This window comes from Durio zibethinus, chromosome 18 (assembly GCF_047325235.1).
Source record: "Durio zibethinus cultivar Kanyao isolate XHJ-2024 chromosome 18, ASM4732523v1, whole genome shotgun sequence".
Lineage (NCBI taxonomy): Eukaryota > Viridiplantae > Streptophyta > Magnoliopsida > Malvales > Malvaceae > Durio > Durio zibethinus.
In genome coordinates, this window is record NC_143179.1 from 13,025,654 (window position 1) to 13,036,669 (window position 11,016).

Consider the following 11,016-nt stretch of genomic DNA (forward strand, 5'->3'; position numbering starts at 1 on the left):
AATTTGTGCTCAAAATTTTGCTTCCATAAATGTTTTAAGTTAGTAGTTGTAAATGCTCGTTTGGTTTTCATCAAATTTTCAAGTACTAAAAATTGGTTTTCTAGAAATTTGTTGGTATTTCAATAAGGTTTCAAACAACTATTTTGTGGTGTGGTTAATAATTATAACAACTTACCAAAAGCAAAGGCATTGAAATCCATATTGATTGTTTTTCTTTTTATTTATTGGTAAAAGTTAAAAATTGTTGTTTGGTTTTATTATGATAACCTTTTTTCATCTGTTGGGCTCCTTGATACTTTATAAATTTAAAGATAAGAATGATTAACAAAAATTTACGATTTAATAAATCAGTTAAGGACACATTTAACAAGTTTTCGAGCTCTTGATTGTAAAAATGTGTGTAAAAATCTTGATAATGCTTAGAAAAGTGTTAAACTCAGCACTGGATAAAGTTATCACAGATGTTTGAAATTCTCTATCGAAATTCATGAATTATATGCGATATTTGACTTTTTTGCAAGTTCATTGTTTTTCTTTTCTTATTTTGTGGTCTTTTCTTTCTGAGGGGTTTTAAACTTTTATGATATTGAAGGATCTTGCCGAGGATTGGTGTTTGATCTAGCTTTGAAACAATTTTTGAAATTAATGACAATAAGCATGAATCAACAATGTATATGCTCATTTTGTAAGAATATTTCTATTTGATTCTATCAATAAATGCTTTAGAGGCACCTACACAGTGCAATAACACTTAATCACTACTTCTCTTGTACAAAATCTCTCCATTTAGGAAAAATCTCATAGCCAATCTCCTCATGACTCTCTTATCATTCTTTGTTGTTTGCTTCTGGTACTATTGATCTTTTAGATATTGCAAAATATCATAATACCATAGATTTCCATCCCCTTCCTCCTTTAGGTTGGCACAATGCACCGGTATATCTCTAACATCTAACTTGATGTAATATTATCAATTTGCATCATTGCAGCCAAAGTAGCTAAGGCATTTATGATCTTATTTTTTTTCATGAGGTAAATGTTCAAACTGGATGATCAAGAATTGCTTGCACAACTTTAAGATGAATTTATGGTAAATGATGAGTTTTGAGTCCTTTGTTTCCCATTCTCCTTTCAATTAATAGATAACCAAGGCTAAATCCCCACCACCTTTAATACTTCAATTTTTTTGTCCAAAGCAGCGGGTAATCCTATAACATAGGCCTCATACTCAGCCACATCATTAATGCAATTAAAGTTTAATCTTGCTATAAGGGGTAATAGTGTTTTTTTGAATATATTAAAATTGCTCCAATCCCATACCTCAAGGCATTAGCAGCCCTATCGAAATACATTCTCCATGACTTTTCATCATCACCCTCGTTTTCTAGTCTTGAGATAACCATTAAGTCTTCATCCAAAAAGTCAAGTTTCATGGGTTCATAATTTTCAGTGGCCCAGTCCACGAGAAATTCGACGATGGCATTTCTTTTTATCTTATTTTGGTTCACATACACTATGTCATACTTTGATAGCATTACTTGCCATATTACGATTTTTTTTTATAATGATGGCATCTCAAAGATGTACTTGATTGGTTTTTGTTGTGTTGATGGTTTAGTTTCATGTTCTGTTTCATTAGCTTTTGATTTTGATTGTCTCTATCTATTGTAGAGTCATAAAAAAGTACGTAAATGGGTGAATAAAGAGTTCACCTACTTTGAAAGGTTAGGTTTTTTATTTGAAAATGATTGTGCTATTGGAAAAAGAACAGAAGCACCAGCAGACACTGTAAAAGAGCTTGATCATAAAGGAAATGGTGAAAGTAATGCGGGAGACCAAATAACAAATTATGTGAATCAAAATGCTTATGCTGAAAATAATGTTGAAAACTCTCACAACAAGCATTCTAAAAGTGGTGAAACATTAGTTGATGGCTTGGTAGAGGCGGTTCACATTTTTGGCTCCTACTTTATTAAGTCTAGTGGGAGTTTTAATCGTATTGCTAAGAGAATTTGACATGAAAAACAAATCTATGATGATAAAAAAAATAATCCTAAAGAGCTTAAGAAAATGGGTTTAAGTACTAAGGATATGATTGAAGTCGGTATGCCAATAATGGAAAAGCCCCTAAATGTTCATATATTTTGGGTTTTAAAGGAGATGCTAGAGTAGCATTTATTCAATGTCTACTTGTAAAGTGAAGATTTATAGTGGTATATGTTATAAATATGAGTTATGTTGGTATTATTTTCATCTGTGAATATATTGACAAACTTATTATTTCTAGGATTGTCACTATTGATGTTACATTTGTTTTGGAAAATTGACCGGGATTTTACTATAAAACTTATTTTTTTGGAGTTGTTACTATTAATATGGCACTTGTTTTAGGAAATTGATTTAGATTCTATTAAGAAATTTATTATTTCTAATTTTTTATATATTATTTGTTAGAAAGAATTTTATTATTGTTGCCAACAATCAGCCAAGCAAGTAATTTGTAATTCAAATTTTGATATTTTTTAAACTATAAGCTATAAGTTTTTAAATAATTTTTTAATATAAAATAATATATTATTTTATTTGAATTTATATTTATTTATTATTTATTTGATGTATCTATTTGTTTATTATGAGTATTTTTTAAAGTCAAAATTATTGAAGAAATTTATCAATTAAAAAGATATTTAGGCAACTTTTAATTAATTGATAGATGATCTTTAAAAAAAATAATTGAGAAATTATATCACTTGTGACTATATAAAAATAAAATTAGTATATAAAGGGTAATTTTGATTAATAAAAAATATTATCCTATCCTAATTTTAATCTTTCACATAAAAAATATGATAAATGATAAAATAATATTCTATTTTGTTTTTAATATTTGTACACACCAAACATAACATAGAATGATATAATTTAATATAATATTATCTATAATCTTATATTATCTTATCCTATCATAATCTTATACACCAAACATAATTTTAATTGTTAAAATTATTAAAAAAAAAAATTGAGCACGTGTATTCATGCAACTTGTAACAACACTCTAAACCCTTTAAACTTGAGCACCATAAAAAAAATCGAGCAATCATTTTTATGTCACGTGACATCCATATGAATTTTATTTTTATAAAATATTTAACACTTTCATTTAATAAATAACATCATATAACAAAATTATATTGGTTAAATATCATATAGATGAGTTAAATTAACAATATTAGAATTTGAATTAAAATTATATATTATTTAAAAATTCAGAGTGTAAATTGTATATTTTATTTTTTAAAATATCAATTTATATATTTTTTTAAAGTTCAAATAAAATATATAATTAACTCTTTTCAAAAACTATTGTTTAATTTTTTTTATGTTATAGAAAACGTAATGATTAATGATCTCAGACTTAAAATTTATTTATTATAAATAAATGCAATATATAAAATAAAATTTTAATCGAATATAAGAAACTATAATAATAAATTTTGAAAACGTTTTGAATTTGTTTAAATAGAAATATAATAAAAATATTATCCATTTGTAAAGTTTTTACATGAATTCAATCTTGCAGAAATTGTATTTTTCCTTTACTTTTTAGGAACTTTGTTAATGTTTGTGGATTAAAAATCAAAATTAAAAATAAGTAGAAAGAAACTCTTATGATTGTTGGTTTGGGCTTTAATTATAGCAAAATTGTCATTCTTTTACCGTAGGGCCCAATCACATGGTCTAACTTTGGACCATCGCAATGCATTTTGGCATTTCATTCTCTTGCCTGCCCAACCTAATGCTGGCTAGACATTTCCAACAGAAGCCGAAGATTTTGGGACCATGGGCTAGGTAGGTTAAACCCTAAGCCTAGCACTAGAATATGTGGTTTTTCTGCAAAAGAGGTCGCACCTGAATACATGAGAAGATATTATAAATGTTAAAATTTAAATTTTAGATTTTTTGAAAGTTATTTGCATATTTTTTATATATATTTTTACTTTTATGATAAAAAAAAGTTCCTATCAAAACCCTAGAGTGAATATATTTACTCGATGGTTCAATATCAAACAAGATAATATAATAAATATGAAAAATTTTATAATACAATGATAATGAAAATTTTAAACTCTCCATAAATGGATTTATAGTACGTTGGATTGGATGGGATGATTTATAGTATGTTCGATTGGATGAGGTGATGTGTGAAGACCTCTTTTGTCACATTAAACCCTAGCAACTAGGAGTTCAATATGGGGGGAGGCTATCTCATTGAGCCAAACGAGCCCTTGAAGGTGTGCCACTGGACTTGACTATTTATATCATATAAAATATTAAAATTCATGTATTTGTGTCATATTTTATATGAAAATTATATGTTTTAATTCATGTCAATATAAAAACATGAAATTTTTTTTTTTATTAAACCTATATATAATTATTACTAAGATTTTAAACTGTCACTTTCATTTTTTTTATATCTTATTTGTATCGTATCATCATATTTTATTTTAAATTGTTAAGTCTAATTGCCACTTGCCACATTCTTATTGGATCCCATTATAACTCTTGTAATTCAAGCTTAATGGAGATTAATTTATGTATTAAAAAAAACCCCCTTTAAATTGATCAAAGTGAAGCTTCTCCTTTATAATTTGCTTAGCATGACTTTCCAATTTGGCTAAAAATTGTTTATTGCTTTTCTCATTTCTCCTTTGTACTAAAGAATTGTCCTTCTCATGTGCTTTTATCTCAATTGTAAGTAGTATGGCTATATTTTTTTCTATTTCAAATTGCCATCTTTCTAGACACATTGTATTTTATCATTCTTTAAGTTACCAAATTTTGGATTTAATGAACTTGATACCTGGCCTAATGACTGTTACCCTTGCTTAGCAAAAATTAGATTTGAAGTTCGAACTTTTTTCACTCACTCAGACTTTGGTGATATGTACGTACAAAAAAAAATCTTGGACTCAAATACGAACTTTGGATTTATTTTCTTCTTAATTTATACAATGATCCTCTAAACATTACTCAATCAACCTAAAGAGCATTTAATTGATTACATTAATTTGATTTCTAACTAAAAAAATTTGCACCTTTGAACCTTAGTTCATATTTTATTTATAATATATTTATCACATTAAAAATTTTTAAAATTTAAATATCATATTAAATATTTTACTATAATTTAAGATCCATTCATAATCTTAACCCTCCAACACTAAACCCCACTCTTGTTTTTAGCTTTGGACACCAAAAAGAAAATTCATGGAACAGGAAGAAGAAAACTACAAACGTATCAACCAACAATTGTAGCATGCTAGACAAGACAAGTGGGTCATGGGTTTCCCAACCAAAAAGGGTGAAGCATCCATGTCTAATTTGCCGACCAAAAAACAAAGGGAATAAAGCATGCATAAACCAGCACATGACTTAAACAGCTGTATTCTCTAGCAAAATTTTTTTTTCAATGAATCCACAAATTTTGAAACAAAATAAATCAAATCAATAAATAAAGAAGGAAAGAAATTGTTACACATACATATTTGTATAAAGGAGGGAGCAGTGTAAGAATAAGAAAAATGATTATTGGTGTTGAGATTGATCCTTAAACTTATTAGATATTATCTTATAAATTGGTTGTATGAATTAATTGAGTAGATATATTAAAGGGTCGAGCTATTTGTCCAAACTCAAAGAACTATCTAAATTTTGAGAGGATTTGGACAAAAATTACAATTCGTTAAACGAGTTTGGATACAATTTTTAGATCCGTTTAAATTTTAGGCTAAGTCTTAGACAAAATATTTAAAATTCGAACCCAACCCAACTTAAATTTACAAATATATAGAATTTTTATTTATATATATGTGTGAATTATATATAAATTAATTCACATAAATATAAAAATTAAAAATAAAAATTATATATATTTTATAAAACTTAATTTTTATTTTATATAATATTTATTTATATATATGTGAATTAAATATAATCTCATTAATCTTAATTTAATCACATTTTTTAATTTTTTATTATATAAATTAAATTTAATGGGTGAGTTTGAAAATTTTATTTTTTAATTTGGGTTAGATTTAAAAAAATTTTGAAGCCTAAAATTTCAAGCCAAACTAAGTCTAAACAAACATATAAACCATTAATACCATGCATGAGCTCGACTTGAATCAACCTAACCCGATCCAAACCGAGTAGATTTGACCCGACCCATAAACACCTCTATAATTGAGTTAAGATTAGGTGCATATTATTTATTAAAATTGTTCATATGTAATTTTACTAAATTAGGAGTTTCGTGTATCATAGATGCTGTTGTCGAGAGATAAATTACAACTGTATTGAAATTTATTGATAAAACATTTACCAAAAATGAAGGGTCATTTTAATTTTAACAGGTTTTTATTTACGAGCATAAATGAGAAATTTATACAATTGAAAGGCATAAGTAGAAAAAAATTTTCAACTAAAATTAAATAATAATTCAAAGTTTTATTATTTTATTACAATCAATTAAGTTTTTAAACGTTTATTTTTATCAATTGAATTTTATTAGATAAAAAGTAGTTAACTATCAACACTCATTTTTGTTCGATCGATGACTTAATTAGGTGGAATTGATGTTTATGGATTCAATTGAATAAAAATAAATATTTAAAGATTCCATTGGATGAAAATAAATATTTGAAGGCTCACTTGATTATAATAAAACAATAAAAAATTAATAATTGTTTAATTTTTGTTTAATGATTATTTTATATTTAAGCCAATTGAAAAATAATTCAAATACAAATTAAAATGTTATCCAAGATTTAATTCAATTAATTGATTTATACAATTACTTTTAAAAGATGATATCCAATAAATATAAAATTCAAATCATAATACTTGTAATTTATTTGTATATCTTCAAATTATAACCTCTTTTGTATCTTAAAATAATTAAAGTGTTACCCAAATCGTATCTTTTTTGGGCTTTGTAACTACAAAATTTTGTGCTGTACATTACATTTATTGAGGTGAAACACTTCCAATGCTGATGAGTTGTGTTGGCCGTTTTGTCTTGGTGATTATATATGTGTATAATTTATTGAAACTATCACATTTTATTGATGTTGCTTCATTCTCTTGCATGTTTGTTATCTTTTGCATGATAATTTAATGATTCTTTTGAGTAATAGTAATAGGAATAGAATTTATTGGAACCCTTCTATAAAAAAACTATAAATATTTTTTCTGTAGCTCAACCAAAGTTCACCAACAAGCATAGACTTATCTCACTTTCTTCTTTATTATTTTCATCATTTTTTTTCCTTTTAGAGTTCCTCACTCAGGGATCAACAGATCATCCACAAAGAAATATATAATTTGAGGCAAATTGAGTTAACTTTAAGGAATGAAGATTGTTGGAAAGACAACTTTCTTTCATAACTCAAACATATTGATAATTTTGAGGGAAAAGAGTCGATTTAATATAATATATAATCAGAATTAATCTATACTAGGAAAAACAAAAGCTTCATCTTTGTTAATCAAGATTAGATTTTTGTGAAAAATACTTAAGAAATCAATATGAAAAATGTATCTTTAAAATCACTTGAAGAAAGGATTAAGTTTGGATAAAATTTGAAAATATTTTAATTGTCTTGTTATTGAAAGAAATAATTAATTAAAAGAATGATATCTTGATATTGTTTTCACATGTCACACATGCAGAATCCCGAATAAACCTGAAACCCAAGTGCAAACATGTGACTTAAATCCAATTCTATCAATAAATAAACCATGGATTGAATGATCTAAACAAAGACAAAATAAATATTAATTATATATGGGAAAGTTTGGGAAAGGTGGAGGCTGAAGAAAGAAAAGAAAAAGTGGGTGCTGCTAACTTGATCAGGTCCATGCAGGGAATGTGCTGAACATGCTGTATATTTCATGCTGTTTCACTGTCTCACCATTGTCACATGCCATCACCTCTTTCAAAGCTACACTCCAAATTCTCTTTTCTGCCATGTGCCCCTCCCTACTCCCATGTGCTCCTCTTTCTCCCTATGGGGCTTTGCTGGACCATATCACCTTCACATGCACCCTCCAGGGAAGCCACCAATCGCATAAAACCCTAAATCCAAACCCATTCATTGACTCTTTTGCCCTCTACTTTATATGAGCTCCTATTGTCTTATAGTATAAAAAAAAATGCTTTGTCTTGTTTTACCTTAGGATCATATGTTCTCTTATCATTCTTTATATTGTTAACCTTTTATAAAATTTATATGGGTTTAAATTGTCAAGTATATTACTAATCTTGTCGGCTTAGTTTGATGCTGATTAGACTTTATCATCATCTGTATGTAAATATAATAATAACCTAGATGAGGAGAGATACCAATGGCTAGATGATATTTTTTAATATTTTTAATTTATCAATTTCGATGGTTTTTTGGATTTGATGTTTGGATATTTAGTTGGTAAGTTGATAGTATGGTTGATTTGGAAGCTTTAGTGATATGTAATAGAAAGAGCCAGCAAGGGAGCATTGGATGTAGGATTTCAAGGTGTGTTTTGATGTTTAAATCAGTAAAATGTAAAAAGTAAGAAAAGTTAAAGACAGAAAAAAACAAAAAAAAGGTATGAAAGTATACAAAAGTTAATACATAAAATGAATGGTTATCTATGATCCGATATTATATTTTATAAAGAGTCGATCCTGACATATTCAATTAATTTATTTGATATTGATTAAGTGTTAAACTAATTGAAGTGATTATTCATATATAATCAATAGATAATGAATTAACAATTAAGATATTGACCAGACTATCACGATATAACAATCAAAAAGCAATTTTCATTGGACCAAAACTTTTTGAGGAAAGGGTATTTGGGGAAAGAAAAAATTTGAACGTTCTCCAACTTTGCATGTGGAGTTACAGATAGGGCAGGCTTTTTTGTTGGCGCCAACTGCCAAGCCCTCCTGGCCTCCGTCCCTGCCTTGATGGGGCTTGCAAGTTGTGCCTCTGCTCTTGCCTCCCGCTTTAACTTTTCAAGTGAGATATGAAATTGGTGTCCTTTTCTCACCAAAATCATAGTAATAATTAATAAAAAAAAAACCCAATAAGTAATAACAAGAAAAAGCTAAATGTCTGTATGAAGTAGGGCCTTCTTAATTGCTCATATCCTGCTAAATTTGGAGCCATATCCATGGTCATTTAACAGCCAATATAAACATAACGATATATGGCCATTCCTTCATGAGATCATTTTTTTTTTTTTGCAAATTTGTTGACTTCTTTTTTCTTCCACTACCCTTTTTTTTTCTTTGCAAATCCAACTAGCCAAATTGCTCACATGCTTGGGGTGGGGGGGTTCCTTCTAGCTTTTTTAATAAAATTGTTTCAAAAACATTTTTAGGGTATTTGATCGTTAAATTTATATTTTACGTGTGTGTTTATAAATGTATACATAAATATATATTTATAACATTACGAACACCATGTAAATTTAAATAATTCATGTCTTACTTAATCAAAAGAGATTTTATTATTTATAAATATAGTAAAATAATGAATTCTTAAATTCTATTTTTAGAATCACAAATAAAATTGTCTAATATTCAGTTTCTTGCTAACACTCAAACTAATAGAAAGGTTTCAACCTTGAATTCTTCTGTCCAACTATGGAAGAGAAAGGCTAGCCAATATGTCCATATTATCACTTCTTCAATAATATATTTTCTTCCTCTCGTCAAAATCTTTTTCTTTGGATTAAAACATATGGTTAATTAAACCACTTTTTATTTCATAAGCAAAAGTTTACCCCTATTTAAATTAAAAAATCCAAAATAAAAAATGTTAAAACAAACAAAACTTTTTTTATTTTAAAAAGGCCAATAATGGTATTTCTGTAAAAAATGATAAAACAGGTGGCAAATGTTTAACTTGCCCTTACAAAACCCCGTTTTCCTTCACCTCTCTATACTCTCTCAAAGAAAGATCCTTTCTCTTTGATCAAACAAACACCAAAAAAGAAAAAAAAATGAGAATCCAAAAAACCTTCAAAAACTCATTGAAAAAAGCTCAAAGAAAATCATCAACATCAAGAAGAGCCAAAAACATGGCAAGAAAACGAGTTGTTCATGCACGTGACTGCAAGAGAAGAAGGATTTTCAAGTGTTCCAAGCAAGTTTCATACAAGCTTAAAGCTCTCAAGAGTTTGATTCCTCATGTCCAAGATGGAAGTAATGAGACAGTTAAAGCAGAACAGCTGCTCCAAGAAACTGCAGATTACATCGTTGTTTTGAAGACCCAAGTTTTTGTTTTGCAAAAGCTTATTGAGTTTTATGATGATGATGGGTCTAGAAATGTGAAGCAAAATGTTCAAGAAGACCAATCATAGTCATTAATTAATTATTTAAGTTTTTTCTTAAGTTTTAATTTTCATGCAAAAAAAGAAGAAGGGAAGATCTTTTGGTACGTGTTTGATGGAGGAGAAAATGAAGGAAAATGAAAAGGAAAAGGAAAAGGAAAGGTTTTTTGGAAATATCTTACATATATGCAAATTGTTGGACTTGGAGGCTTGTCCATGTTAGAAAAGAAAAAAATTTTCTCTTTCTTTTCTCCTTATTCTTGGCATGCTTAGATGAGGCTAGAAAAAAAAAAAATCCAAATACCTAGTTTGCATTGGGATTTGGAATTTTTTTCAATTCTCCTAGTGGTACAAATTTTCTTTTCTTTATGAGTATTTAATAATTGAAATGTGATCATTTATTTGAAGACACTCGCTAGTAGTAGTAATTTATTATTTTTTAACATACGATTTTAAGAAAAAAAAACAGTATATTAGAAAGAAATATGATTAAAATTTTAATAAAAATTATATAATTGTTTGATAAAAATAAAAATATATTTAATATTTAATATGTAATATGATACGATAATTTTTATATTATATATATTAAATATAAATAAATATATAAATTTATTTTTTAATTATAGA

The 11,016-nt window shown here is 27.2% G+C and overlaps 1 protein-coding gene across 1 annotated transcript; it reads left to right on the top strand.

Moving 5' to 3' along the window:
* Positions 1-9,992: 9,992 nt before the first annotated feature.
* Positions 9,993-10,499, top strand: LOC149513745 (uncharacterized). Its single transcript, XM_089746837.1, has one exon. The coding sequence runs from the start codon at positions 10,057-10,059 to the stop codon at positions 10,414-10,416; it is 360 nt and encodes a 119-aa protein (XP_089602963.1). The 5' UTR covers positions 9,993-10,056; the 3' UTR covers positions 10,417-10,499.
* Positions 10,500-11,016: the final 517 nt, after the last annotated feature.

Coding starts and splice junctions, on each gene's coding strand:
- LOC149513745 (XM_089746837.1), top strand. CDS start 10,057: ATGAGAATCCAAAAAACCTTCAAAAACTCATTGAAAAAAGCTCAAAGA.